Source organism: Myotis yumanensis, unplaced genomic scaffold, assembly GCF_028538775.1.
Source record: "Myotis yumanensis isolate MYYU_CA2020_CCGP unplaced genomic scaffold, mMyoYum1.0.hap1 SCAF_19, whole genome shotgun sequence".
In the NCBI taxonomy this organism is placed as follows: Eukaryota; Metazoa; Chordata; class Mammalia; order Chiroptera; family Vespertilionidae; genus Myotis; species Myotis yumanensis.
In genome coordinates, this window is record NW_027223770.1 from 14162332 (window position 1) to 14176873 (window position 14542).

The 14542-nt window shown below is 41.6% G+C and overlaps 1 protein-coding gene across 8 annotated transcripts in view; it reads right to left on the minus strand.

Annotated features, from left to right (window-relative positions):
• Positions 1–546: 546 nt before the first annotated feature.
• The window catches only part of MSANTD2 (Myb/SANT DNA binding domain containing 2), a 35182-nt gene continuing 21186 nt past the window's right edge, over positions 547–14542 (minus strand). The window contains exons 1-4 of one of the 8 annotated variants that reach the window (XM_070399327.1): positions 10243–10322; positions 6441–6540; positions 4624–4684; positions 547–1748 (exon numbers count right to left, since the gene is read on the minus strand). In XM_070399327.1, coding sequence (XP_070255428.1) covers positions 914–1748; positions 4624–4684; positions 6441–6516 — 972 coding nt within the window. In that variant the 5' untranslated portion in view covers positions 6517–6540; positions 10243–10322 and the 3' untranslated portion in view covers positions 547–913. Of the gene's footprint in view, positions 1749–4623; positions 4685–6440; positions 10333–12161; positions 12273–14542 lie in introns of those variants that run through there. The other 7 variants (XM_070399326.1, XM_070399324.1, XM_070399325.1 and 4 more) reach the window with 7 other exon arrangements.

A 14542-nucleotide genomic window follows, 5' to 3' on the forward strand; every position in this document is an offset into this window, starting at 1 on the left:
AGATGAGAAAGGAAAGTCTCTTATACTTTAATGTACTCAAGGTCAGAAGGAATATCCTAGTCGTTTTTAAAAAAGAAATACAAAATGCAATGTCCAATGACCTTGGGTACACTCTGACAAGAAATAATGACATTGGGTGCAGAGAGTGCAAGAAAGTGAAGATCTGCTGTTTGCTCGAAGTCAGAGCACAGCGCCCACTGCCAGCGTGGCCACACTCTGCTACAAAAAGCTCAACTACTACGCCAAGAGGCCAGGAATTACTTTAATTTTTTTTTTAAAAAAAAAGTTTAAACGGCAACACAACCGTCAAGTTGGTACATCACAGAAACAAAGGTCTTTGCAGGCAACACTGATTGGGAATAGCAAAACACTGGGTTGGTGAAAAAATGAAACTCTAAATTATATACAATAGTAGCTAAAGGTGATACTGAAAAACAGTCTTATTTACTGTGACTTGAGATTTAACTTGCCATTATCTATTGCTTATTTATTCAGGGTTGTAAATAATACTTATATAGAGACATAGAGATGTGTAAAAATGAAACGTTGTGGAAAAAATACAAATTTTCAATTTTATATGAAACTCAAAGTATAAGTTTTGTCCAATATGGAATGTAGCTATGTTTGTTTATATTAGGGCTCTAATAGCCGTTTAAAAATGTTTTGTTTTTAAAAAACAGTCGACCCACCATGCAAGTTCGCTGTAAATCTCGTTTGCTCCAAGTGAGCATTTTTAGGTGAGGTCTGTGTTGTTTGCTCAAAGTCTAGTGTGATCCTTTAAAGATTGTACTGGCCCAACGCTGGAAAGAGTTTCCATGGAGAGTCTGATGGCAGCATCTGGATGAGGGACAGTCTGGGTCACGGGAAGTGAGAAGAGGGAGGTAAGAGCCCGAATCCTTATGAAGGATGACATTCAGTTGTTAAATTTTAAGCGGTACCCGATGGCTTTTTCCAGGCACTCCACTAAAGAGCCCGCGGAAAGGAAATCCCTCTCTACTTCCACAAACTTGATGTAGATGGATTTGGGGGAGACTCCGGGATCCACAATGCAGTTCTGAGACAAAAACCCATTAATGCCAACCCAATCTTTGCTGAAGGTTTTGGTATTGGCTTGGAAGTGTAAAAACAAGCACTGCTGCAGAGTCCTGACCTCAGCGATCCCGAGGTAGCAATAGGTGATCCGGGCGGGTTCTATGGGTGCGGAAAGGGTTTCCAGGTCAACCCTGCCCTCCTTTCCTGGGTCCAGGGAACTCTGCTCCATGTGGGGGGAGGAGGGCCTCTTCAGACATTCTTCATAGCCAATGGCATACAGGCCCGGGCTCTTGGGAATGCCTCCTGGCAATAAATACTGAACGACGTTGCCACCAGTTGGTTTGGAGTGGGCAATGGGGATCCAGTCAATTTCCATGTGCAGCTCCAGGCACCTGGCCTCACTGATAGTGATCTCTAAGAATTTGTAGTAAACATTCTTCCAGTTCATTTTCTGCACGCGGGTCATAATGATCCGCCCCTCGGGCTTCTCGGAGTTGAAGTACTCCCGGAGTCGTTTGCCAAGGGGCACCTGGGAGCTGATCTCAGCATAATGGTAGCGGATATCCTCTTTCCAACGGGTGTTATAACCGATCCCGAAAATGGCCAGTTTATTAGAAAGATGAAGCCTTGAAAAGTCCGTCCAGCTCTGAAACAGTTCCCATTTCAACTGCACTGATTCCAAAATCTGGACGATATTCTGCATGATGTCTCTCTTCCTAGAAAGAGAAATAAAAATCAAATTCCTCAGGGGTCTAGATGAGCACTGTCCATCAGCACTGCCTGCAATGATGGAAGTATTCTCTATCTGTGCTGTCCAGTATGCTAGCATCAGCACTCAGAATGTGGCCAGTGTGAGTGAGGCACTTTCCATTATAATTTGAAATTACGGTTCGATAAACACATGTGATTAGTAGCTTCCATATGGGTCAGGGCAGGTTGAGATAACCATAGTATAAAATCTGAGAACACTCTCCCCTTGGGAGTTTCTAGGAATGAATGATAAGCTGCTTTCCATTACTTATACAGGCTGGCTGTATTAACCTTCGCAACTATTGCTATGTACTAGTAAGACCCTAGGACTTCAGAACCCAAGGATCATGAATTGTTTTAAGTGACTATTATAATGCACATGATGGCCTTCAGACCTAACCAAGAGCAAGTGGAGAAAGCTGTATTCAGAAAGGTATCCACCTTGAAAACATTATGCTAAGTGAAATATGTCAGTCAGAAAAAGCTAAGAACCGTTTGATTTCACTCATATGTGGGATATAAAACTGAAACTCGTTAACACAAACAGCCGTATGTTGGCTGCCAGAGGGAAAGGAGTGGGAGTAGAAGGGAGTCCTAATATAAGGTGAGAGGAGAAGATTTGGCTTAGGGTGGTGGGCACATGGTGCAATATACAGATTTTGTAACATAGAAACCCACACCTGAAACCTATATGATCATGTTGAACAGTGTCATCCCAATAAGTCAAAAAAAGAGAAAGGTAAACAGTATCATTTAAAATAATGAACATCTTAATTTCAAAGCTGGAAATTCTGAAAATGCAATAATTTTGGCGATACATGCTTGCAAAAAGAAAATGGCATTTTCTTCTATTTGTAGAAGAAATTCATTACCTCTTCCAAACTGAGAAGAACTGTTAGTTCAACACAGATTTAAGATCTGAGAATTCAGATGTAAAAGGTCCATATTAGGCTTAGCTTTTTTTTTTTTTTTTTTTTTTTAAATATATTTTATTGATTTTTTACAGAGAGGAAGGGAGAGAGATAGAGAGTTAGAAACATTGATGAGAGAGAAACATCGATCAGCTGCCTCCTGCACATCTCCCACTGGGGATGTGCCCGCAACCCAGGTACATGCCCTTGACCGGAATCGAACCTGGGACCTTTCAGTCCACAGGCCGACGCTCTATCCACTGAGCCAAACCGGTTTCGGCTAGGCTTAGCTTTTAAGAGATAAAAATTTAAGATAATGAGACCTGGTTGGATGGCTCAGGTGGTTGTAGTGTCATCCTGTACACCAAAAGGTTATGGGTTCCATTCATAGTTAGGGCACATACCTACATTTCGAGTTCGATCCCCAGTTGGGGCACGTACAGGAAGCAACCAATTGACCTCTCTCTCTCTCTCTCTTCCTTCTTTTCTAAAATCAATAAAAGAACACGTCCTTGAGTGATGATTAAAAAAAATTCAAGATAATGAATTGAGACTGTTCTAGAAAATATTTTATAAAGGGAAAAAGTAAAGAAATTTTGATTTGGATAATTAACAAAGATATGACAGAAAAGGCAGGGAATTCTTCCTGCATATGCTGCTGAACTCATATTACTGTAACTTATATCCCATGATTCATATATATGTGGGGATATGCAATTACAAGTTTGCTTCTCAGGTATGGCAAATCTTTGATATTGGAAGATTGAAGTTTGTTAAATATTAACTTAGCAACCAACTACTACCCTCTACAACAATTATAGTCTTAAGCTACAAAAATACTCAACTAACCACTCACGTCCATCAAATGTATGCAAGAAAGAGGGTATATGTGCCAGTTTATTAGCTTCTTGAGAGGAGAGAGACCCTGGAAACTTCCTATTAAATTCTCAAATCTTCCAGGAGAAAAGCTTTCGCAACACTGAGGGATCTCCATGCAGTCATTCTCAGTCTGACCTCTTACTCTCCTTGACTTTCTTTGCGAGATGACAAAGATGTGACATATTTTGCTATCAGCTGCTTCTTGAGGCCAAAAAGTGCCCTGGATTTTCCTCCACCCTCCAGGGTGCCTTGAGAGCTTCTCAAGCGTCAGAGTGGCCATCGAGATGAAGTCACTGTGTTCCTGGGAACTTGTCCCTCTTCTCAGAGGACACAAAGGCACTTGGCCACTTTTCTAATATTTATAATGTGCTACTTGTGAGGTTAAGATATAGGACCAGGTTTCTCCATGGGTCAATGCTTTAAAAAACATGCACCCAAAAACTTATTTCAGAGCCACCATCCTTCCTTGTCCTCTTTTGAAATATTCTTTAAAATGTATTTTTATTGATTTCAGAAAGGAAGGAAGAGGAAGAGAGAGATAGAAACTTCAATGATGAGAGAGAATCATTGATGAACTGCCTCCTGCTCGCCCCCCACTGGGGATCGAGTCCACAACGTGGGCATGTGCCCTGCCTGGGAATCAAACTGTGACCTCCTGGTTCATAGGTCGACATTCAACCACTGGGCCATGCCAGCCAGGCAAGAGCGTGCTTTTTGATTCCCAAAATGTAATCTAAGAAATGTATGTGTCCTCTAGCCCTCCTTTCATTTTTACTAACATCAGATAAACTCAGGGTTCTGTGACTCATCTTTCCATTTTAGTAAAACATCCAGGTATCCAGATCCACACACAGGCTTCTTTTCATGTAACATATTTATTTCTTCTTGTTGTGTATAAAACTCTCACCATTTTAGATTAACCACTGGGAAGCTGAAGCTAAGGGAGTGAGGAAGAATGACTAGACAGGCTTCCGCAGTGAGATGGCGGAGGAAGCACCTTCCCATTACACCGAGATGAATACGTTTGTAGAGAGGGGAAGCGTCTACTTACTGTGCTTCTTCAGAAGACTCTTGTTTGATTTTTAATGTTCTCTTTGTGACAGGTATTTCATCTGAAAAGCAAAGTTTTGGAAACAGGTTATATTCTCCTAAGTGGTGGCATACATTTATGTAGATAAGTAGCTATATGTTTACTGTTCATCCACACATCCCAATTCGAGGACTTGATTCTAGTCTCAAACGCTGCCCAATGCCAGATTTATAAATATAACTTTTATAATGAGATGCATACATTTATATGCAAGATCAGAAACCAGCTCTACAAGTATAAAATTCTTCAAGGTCACCAGTAGATTTCTAGCTGGGAGCTTAAAGCTTAATTTCTCCACAAACATGATTTTTAAAGGAACAAGAATGAAAATAATTCTGCTAGATTTAGATTTTCTATGTAGGTTTTACAGAGGAATTATTTCCCCCATATCAGGATCCACATATTCCGCATGTTATTTTTCTCCCAAAGATTTGGGTGACTTAAATCTCTCTGGCAAAACCAGAGTTATGGGATGCCAAAGTAATTCAGGCTGTGTTACTGTTTTGAAATGAAGAGATTGTAATCGCTTAGCATCTGCCCTGTTTGTTCTTCTAATCTTTCTTTTTAAAGAATAATTGATTGATTTTTAAAGAGAGAGGAAGGAAGAGGGAGAAAGAGAGAAACATTGATGTGAGAGCACAACATCAATGGGCTGTCTCCTGCACACCCCCCACCAGGGACCGAGGCCACACTGGGCATGTGCCCTGACTGGCAATCCAACCAGCAACCTTCTGGTGCATGGGACGACACTCAACCGAGCCACACCGGTCAGGGCTTATTCTTCCAATCTTAAAGTCTCTCTCTTAAATTGTGTTAGTCCTACAGTTATATAGCCTCTTTCTTCTCTCCCTCTCTCTTCCAATATTTGAGATTAAACAAACAAACAAACAAACAAAAACAGCATTCATGAGAAACACAAGCATTTAATACTGTTTCTTTTGAATTAGCCTCAGGAATAATGATCGAGTAATGCTAATTATCTTGAGCTGGAGAAGTACACCGATAGTGCCAATCCTACTATACTTTCTCACTGGCGAGTAACAACATTTACTTGTGAGTACTCATCACACAACTCGCCATTAAGCTATAATGGCTGCAGCAGAAACGTGGTTAGGACTTCCACATCATGAAAATCAAAAGTGGGGCATTTACTACAAAAAGCCACTTACATAGACCCTCTCAATGAGGCCACACAAGCTCGGCTTTGATGGCCAGGAGTTTCATTTCCATTCTAAACGTTAAGATTGTGGTCAATCATTTCAGCTGTTGCTGGAATCCTTTGTGAAGTCTGAAGGAATATGACTGCCGAGAAAGCTCAAATATGAGCCCTTTTTAAGATAAATCGAGGCTTCTCTTCATATTTTGTTCAGACCGAAGTCTGGGATGGGACCGTTTCCAAATCACAAACAGAAAAGGAAAAAAGAGAGTTCATCTCTAGCAGTTGAGCCAAGAGTCAGTACTCGTGGCAGTCACCGTAGAACTAAGAGCTGCGGGGTATTTCAAACCGCATAGGATTCCGCCACCAAGCTTCCTGGGTCGCTCAGAATGAGGAATTCTTCTGTGGATTTAGGATGTTTGCTGGTACCCAAGTCAGCAAATGACCAACACCAAGCACTAGCTGGTAGTTTAAGGCTAAATCAAGGCCGCCCAGAGTGCCCCAGATAGACGGGCTACATGCCTTGTGCTGACAGTAGGGACAGTACCAGTCCCGGTGCACATATGAAGGTACATACACACACACAGACACAGACGAGGAGCAGATACGTCGGCTTTCTTACCCAATTCCTGATCTGTTGGGTAGCCATGGAGATCCTGACTGTGGTTTCCCCAGTCCTCCTGTGAATACTCCTCCATAGTGCTGCCATCTGACTCCAGCTCCTGGTACAAGCCACTACTGTTAATAAGTACAGGCTGGCAGGGCTGAGCATCCCATCCTCCCTGACCAAACACCTGTTCCAACTGTTCAAATGTGTAACTGCTCTTTCTTTTCCCAACACCATGTTCTTTCACCCGACTGTAACACCTGCGAAGGGTCTAAGACACAAAGTCTTTTGTTATTCCTTTAAAGCTGTCCTTCCTCTTCCAGGTACGGACCACAGATATTAATTACTATGAGACAGACACAGACAGACAAACACAGACACATTGTTACAGGAATGCTAGATTTCAAAATCATTATTATATTAGAAAAAAAATTACTAATTTAGCATTTACTCAAACATGTTATCATTCAAACAATTACTTTGCAATTAATTATCCATTAAACAAGAATCATTACAACATTATTGCATGTACCCCATACACATATTTTTATACCCCCTCCCCCACTTAAAAAGAATAAGGAAAAAGAAAAAAAAAGAAAACAAGAAATACCAGCCAGCCAATAGGATGCACACCTGCCACAGAAGAGATAGAGCTGCTTTGGGGCCAGAATTGGGAAAAAGTGAGGGAGGGAGGGCAGAAAGGAGAGTTCCCTGAAGCAAAGAATATAACCTTCCTTACTCTTGATTAAGAAGGGATACAGGGTAAAAACAATCCCCTAAATGAAGCGACTGGGAAACCGTATTACTCAGATGGTCCATATCCCTCACTCACTCACTCTGTCTTTGGGGAAGCTGCTAAGATTTAAGAGAGGTCAAGTCAATCATGCTACCGATTCCCTGTCTCAAACATCAATGATCAAGAAACAATATACCTACATCTAAAAATTAGCCAGTAAGACTCGTCTATTCTATCAACTCAAACTGCCAGCCAAACAAACCAACAAATGAGGCCGCTAATTTCCTTTTTGGGGGGAAAGTGAGGTAGAGGGGTGTTATTTCATTTATCTTTCTGCCTTTTAACGCACAGCAAATAAGTATCATTCTGCAAGTCCACATATAAAACCTGGATAACTTTATTATCTTACACAACCCTTCCATCTTCTTCATGGTCTTCTAAGGCATAGTTCTTATTATTAGCTCAGTTTCCTTAGTTGAACGATATTGCAAAGGCTACATCAAGGACTTGGTCCCAGCTTCCAAATTTAGTTTAGTTGCTCTCAGTCTCTCTCCCATCTCTGCCTCCATGTTCCTTCTACTTGACTGGGTTTCAAGTTTCCTTAAGACAAGACCCTTTTTCTTTGGTGGCTCCCAAATACTTTCTAACACGCCTGCGCAAAAGCAGTTCGCCTCAGACTTCAATACGTGCACCTGCCAGACTATAAATGTCTCCTACATGTGAGATGGCGTCCCATGAGCCAACACATCACCTGTTCTCACCAAAAGCCTTTGCAGAACCTCCATGAAGTTCAGTGTCTCTAAATCGCAGTTGACAAACCACAAACACTCCATAAAATACTCTGCAGATCTTCTCTTGATGCCGGAAACCCAGATGGGATAATAAGAGCATGGCACTTAGGACAACATTCCTCAGACACAAACAGAGTGGTGGTCAGCATCACCCTGTCCCCAAACCAGCCAGCCTGCCCCTGCATGAGCACCTTCCTCCCTCCTCCTCTCTCCAGATCTCTTCTGCCTCCACTGGTGCCTCAAAGAACTGAGGCTTCTCTTCATAAGGGATGGTCACAAGGAGCAGCTCAAAGTCTCTAGCACAAGTGAACTGGGGAGGCGTCACGGGCAGCCTTTAGGGGAAGGACACAGATGCCTGCACAGAGCTCCGTGGGTTCTCTGCTCTCTCCCCCGTGCTCTCTGCCCTCCTGGCAGAGACGGGAACTGGAATTGCAAACATCTGCCAATTTATTTTTATCTCACAATGTCTAGTTGCTGCCTCCAAGAACACCCCAACCACGCTTTTTGACTCCTCAAGGACCGTACATGGAGAGTCCCAGCCATGTCCCTTTCACCCTCCAGGGCCATAAATGGATGTGGGAACCGTGCCACCGCCGCCTGGCTGCCTGAGAAAAGCACCCGGCATAAGAAAGGGACCAGTGGGCTGTCACTGAGGGCTAGTCACGAAGTCAGGAAACACAACGGATGTTCCTTTGAAGAAGGGGCCACACTTACCAGGCCGTGCCGTGGGCATAAACAAAGCCACCATTTCTGACCCTACAGTGGGAAACCACAGGAAAGACTGAAACCACCAACGTGGCTTAAATTCACTACGTAACTGTGCGTAAGAAAACCAGCCATATCGAATGGTCTAGACATGGAAGCACGGTCAGAGGATGCATTTGGTATGTCTCGCTTGGTAGTGTACTTGTGAAATACACTGTAATAGTTAATATGCTGGTATGTAAAACGTCTAGTAGGGTCTGAAGGAAAAATGCTTGGTGATCCTCAATCGTTATGATAACATTTGATGTACTGAAATGTGAAAAAGATTTCCAAATTGATTTTAACTCTCAAAACATAAATACATATGAGGTATCTTGTAGGTTCAGCAAAGATTACAGATCTAAGGAGAAGCTATTGAAATAGGACATAGAAAAAAAAGTAAGAGCTCAAACTTCAGCTTGACCACTACCGTAAGAAACCAGAGGGATTTAGAAATGGATCAAAAGGACACGGAGGTGTCCTCCCCAATTCTTACCTCCCATAAACCAGACAGGTTACACCTTCCACACTCTCAATGGTTAACCAAAGCATACACTTAAACAACGGTGTCTGAAGTCCTACGCAGACCAGCTTAAACACCTACTCTAAATCTGAAGTTAAGACAATGCTCCAGAATCTAGAAATAACAGTCTCGCCTCCCATTTCTGACAGCTGCACCAAACCCAGTGAGATCCTCACGTTAGCTTTTCCTGGAGAACCAGTTCCTATTTCCTGCTCAGAACAATCGCCTTGCTTCCCTTCCTTCTTCCTTTACCTCACTCCTCTGAGAAATTTATAGTGACTTAAGTTCTATTTTTTTTAAGCTCTAGCATTAAAAACAACAACAACGAATATCTTAGGGGGGAAAGAATTTGCTTAAAATTATTAAAGACCATTCTATTCACAATTAAGAAGACCGCTTTCCTTGTTAGAAATTTCCACGGTAAACAAACCCCCGGACCCCTCGCCAGGGGAAGAGCTGTGAGATACAGGGCATCTTGAATGAGGTCACAGGGATGGAGGTCAGGAGGAGTTAAGGAAACCTGAACAGAGGCCCGAGAGTGTAGGTAACAACTTGAGTCGGTGATCAAATCAGAGGACTTCCCAGGTATTGATCGCGAAGCAACGCCAGGCGAATGCTTACTGAATCCCGTGCCAGCTGTTCAATGACCACAGAAGGAAAAGAACCAGAGAGAAGACTTGAAAGGTGTCCCATTACCAAAGCAGGGAGACAAATCAGAAGGCCGACAACCGACAATTTAGAGACAGAGGGAAAGTGTTGCCCGAGTTTAAGATTAGACTGAAAAGAAACGAGAGAATAAAGATGACATTCATTGTGGATGAATGTAAGGGGAGTCTACGGGGGTGAGGGGAGGGCAGGTAAACGAAGGCAGGGATTTGAGATGGGCGGGGTTGGGGGTTTCACGCAGCAATGCAGAGAAAGACCCAGGGTTACAGTACACGGAACATTAAATACAGTGCACAATGCAGCTATCTTGCCAAAGTAAGTAAATCCAGTATTGGGTTGGATAAGCAGAGGAATCACATGTAAGCTATGAAGGTGGCTCTTCCTCTCTATTCAGCACCGGTGAGGCCACAGCTGGAACACAGCATTCAGTTCTGGGCATCGAACCAGCTACAAGAGAGGGAAATTGTAGAGTTCAGAAAAGGGCAAATAATATAACGAAAGGCTTGGAAAATAAGATCTGTAAGTAGGGCCAGTGGTTTCATCAAAGCCTTTTCTGCCATCACAGAAGCTACTTTGGGGATACAGACAAGGTTTCTTTTGCCTCAGTGTCCTCCAATTCCTCCTTTGACTGTCAGGAAGTGGGAAGAACTGCATTCTTCCGTGGTATGGCAAGGTCGAAAGCAAGCTAAGCCAATCGTATGGGCATGTGCCAACTAATTCTGCTACTGACTCAACTGTTTTCTCAAAATGTACCCCCATTTCATTCAATCATAAAGTAAGCACCATGACAAAACCACTGTTCTAACAGAACTGACTGCGGGTGGGACAGCATACAACGAGGAGGGAGAGCATATGAACGTATTGTGTAGTCTGAGAGGTCGGATGAAAACTCAAGTCCAACCCTGGGAGGACAGCTTGGTTATAACAGCAGGAAACAATGTTATAAGAAAAAACAAGCAGTGAAACAGATTTCCAAATGGAGCTGCCAAACTGGCCATTCTAGAAATGGGTCACATAGTTTATCTTAACACTCTGCCAACTAACTATGACACGTTTGAGATCCTTTTAACCCAACTGATTGAGTAAAGAATACACTTATTTGCAAACAAAGTCTTAAAAATCATATATTATGTTCCACCGGAAATGGGGGAAATTACTGGGAGTAATTCTCCAGTGACTGATTATAAAAGTGTTGAGAACAATTTCTCTGCCTACACAGATGTGTATTTTGAAGCAAAAAAGTGTGAAACAGATCTATCTTCTTCCTTTAAGTTAATTACCACTTTATTGTAATTAGTTACTCTTAGTTAATTGAGGCAAAAAAAACCAACACCGAGTTCATTCAAAATCTTTAAGACTCAAAATTTATTTAATTAGTTTTATTTTCTGACTGTGAGTACAAAGGTAGGAAAGGAAAAAAACCTGAAAAAAAATTTCTGTGCACAGTAAGAGGGATATTAAGACTATAGTATGAATATCTATCTATCTATCTATCTATCTATCTATCTATCTATAGAGATGTAACTAATGATTAGGGCATCATTTAAGGCAAAATACATCCATCTGGGGCAAGCAGAACTTCACTCTATTTTCTTAGGGTTTTATACATTAAAATCTGGCAAACTGACTTGCCAAATCATCTAAATCCTTTAAAACCAACCAAACACCCCTTCCCCCCAGAAAAGCACACCCACAAAAATACATTTCTTGTTTCACACTCCCATAGTTCTTAGGGAAACATAGGACGTTCTGGCAAATGAAAGATCTATTCTTAAATTTTCCTTTTCCTTTTCCTCTCCAGAGAAGAGTCTTAACTGTTTTGAGTCATGGATTTCCTCCTCATAAAAATACATACAAAACAATGTCAAGGGGAACATGGACTCTGTGAAGAGCCCATACAAGAACCTCGTTTTAAAAAACTGCTCTGTACCATGTGGTTGTTTCCTCCATAAAAGAATGTAACAGGAAGTGGCCAGAAATCCTAAGATAAGGTAGATTTCATTCAAGTCTTACATTTTACAGGAGAGTCTAAGAATTGGGGCATCCAGTTTAAGTCCAATTTACCCACCTTACTCACTATTCTGTTCATTTAGATAAATCACCATTAATACTTAAGAGGTAAACTAGCCAAATTCTCCTGTTTCTTGAAAGAAGCATACAAGGTTATCAATTTACTCTTTAACAAAATATAGTACTTCTTCTATTTCCTGGGAAAGAAATCTTTTTCTGAAGTGGCAGTTAAGCAATACTACACAACTCAGAGTTATGCTGGTTACCTGTTCCGACTGTATCACATCGTACTGGAGCATTCAGTATCTGATTAACATCAATATCGATGCTAGATAAATCTCCCAAGATAACAACTTAAAACAGGGACATTCCCATATCTAGAAACAAGCACGGACATGAAATTAAGTCTTAGTAGTCACAATGGCCAAGCTTTAACATCTTCCCATTTTAACACTAAAGGGGTCTCAAAGGATTAGGCACCGCCTACTTACTCAATCCTTAACCCAATGGGATTATTCCGTTGAAACTGTTCATATTATGGTCAGCAATGTCTTCTTAATTAAGAAAAATGGTCCTCAAACTTAGTCCTTAACTCATCTGAGTTTCCCGAGCATTTAATACTATTCATTATCTGTGTTCCTATCCTTGCCAAATATCTCTTATAAAACTTTCTGTAATAGCCCGACTGGCGTGGCTCAGTGGTTGAGCGTTCACCTATGAACCAGGAGGTTACTGTTCGATTTCCGGTCAGGGCACATGCCTGGGTTGCGACCAATGATTCTCTCTTATCACTAATGTCTCTCCCTCTCCTTCCTCTCTAAAATTAATAAAAATATATTTTTAAAAAACCTTTCTGTAATCTACTGATTGACTGGGGGTTGTTGGAGCTGCCTAAGGCTCTAATGACAAACTAGTTCCCAACTTCCAAAATCTTATGGAAGTTCTAAAATGGAAAGAACCTTAGAGGTCACCTAGCCCAGTGAGGAGCCAAGGCCCCAAGACAAATAAGTATTCCTTCAAAAGAGACCTGGCATATAAAAACCCTCAGGTGGCGGCTGACCAGCGTGGCTCATGGTTGAGCTTCAATCTACGAACCAGGAGGTCACAGTTCGGTTCCCAGTCAGGGCACATACTGGGGTTGCAGGCTCAATCCCCAGGGGGGGCATGCAGGAGGTAGCTCATCAGTGATTCTCTCTCATCTTTGATGTTTCCATCTCTCTATCCCTCTCCCTTCCACTCTGAAATCAATGAAAAAAAATGTGTGTGTGTGTGTGTGTGTGTGTGTGTGTGTGTGTGTATATATGTATATATATATTACCAAGTGCCACCCACAAAATGTTGAATGTTTCCTCTAGATTGTGAGCTCCATGAGGTAGGGATTATGTCTGCCTGTTCAGTTTCTCTGAGCCCAGAAAAGGACCTATCGGATAAGGACTGGTCAATATATTTATTAAGTAAATGAATTACTGTAACTTTTTTAAAAAATACATTTTTATTGGTTTCAGAGAGGAAGAGAGAGATAGAAACATCAATGATGAGAGAGAATCATTACTTAGCTGCCTCCTGCACAACCCCTATTGGGAATAGAGTCCACAACCCGGACATGTGCCCTGACCAGGAACTGAACCGTGACCACCTGGTTCAACCACTGAGCAACACTGCCTGGACTGAATTAAGGTAACTTTGAAGTAGTAAACTACTTAGCAAGAAGATGAAATTTTCTTAGCAAAGAAAATCAGGAACTCATTTAATCATGATGGTAGATTTTATTTATAAAATCAATAAATCAAAGCAGGTCTGGCTCCTAAAATCTTTTGAAAAAATCAGGAGCAGAAAGGGTATTAAAAAAAATACAGTGCTATAATTAGCAAGGCAAATTAGTTTCTTTGTAACAAAGGAAGACTAACTGCAAAGGTCAAGGCTATTTTAAAAATATCTAACATACTGCCCTGGCCGGTTTCTCAATGGTTAGAGCATCTGCCCACACACTGAAAGGTCATAGGTTTGATTCCCGAGCACTTACCTGGGTTGTAGGTTTGATCCCTGGCCCAGTTGAGGTGTGTGCAGGAGGCAACCAATTGGTGTTTCTCTCTCACATGGCTGTTCTCCCTCCCTTCCTCCCTCCCTCCCTTCCACTCTCCAAAAAAATCAATGGAAAAAATATCCTCGGGTGAGGATTAACAACAAAAAATAATACAAGTATCTATCATTCTCATTCTATTTTTCTTGGAGCTGGGGGTCACCTGCCAAATGAAGCTCTACAGCCTTGTCCAAAGTTTATTATTTCTTATGCCCTACAAATTATAAAAAATATTTCTAAAATATAGAGTAGTTCGGTCAAAGATAGAAAAAGAAAAAGACTGGAGGTGTTTCCTGGATTTTAATCAGGTTAATTGGAAGAATGAGCACTGGAAACCGAGATCTTCCCTCTCCGGAGGACCATCCCCTCAGTCTTCTCCCCGCTTCTCTGGGGAACTGTCCCGGACTGAATTCTACCAGCTTGTACTTCCTCCTGAATCTGGCTATCAATAACTCATTAAAATGTGTGTGTGTGTGTGTGTGTGTGTGTGTGTGTGTAAATATATATATATGGTTTTTACTGATTTCAGAAAGGAAGGGAGAGGGAGAGAGAGATAGAAACATCAAT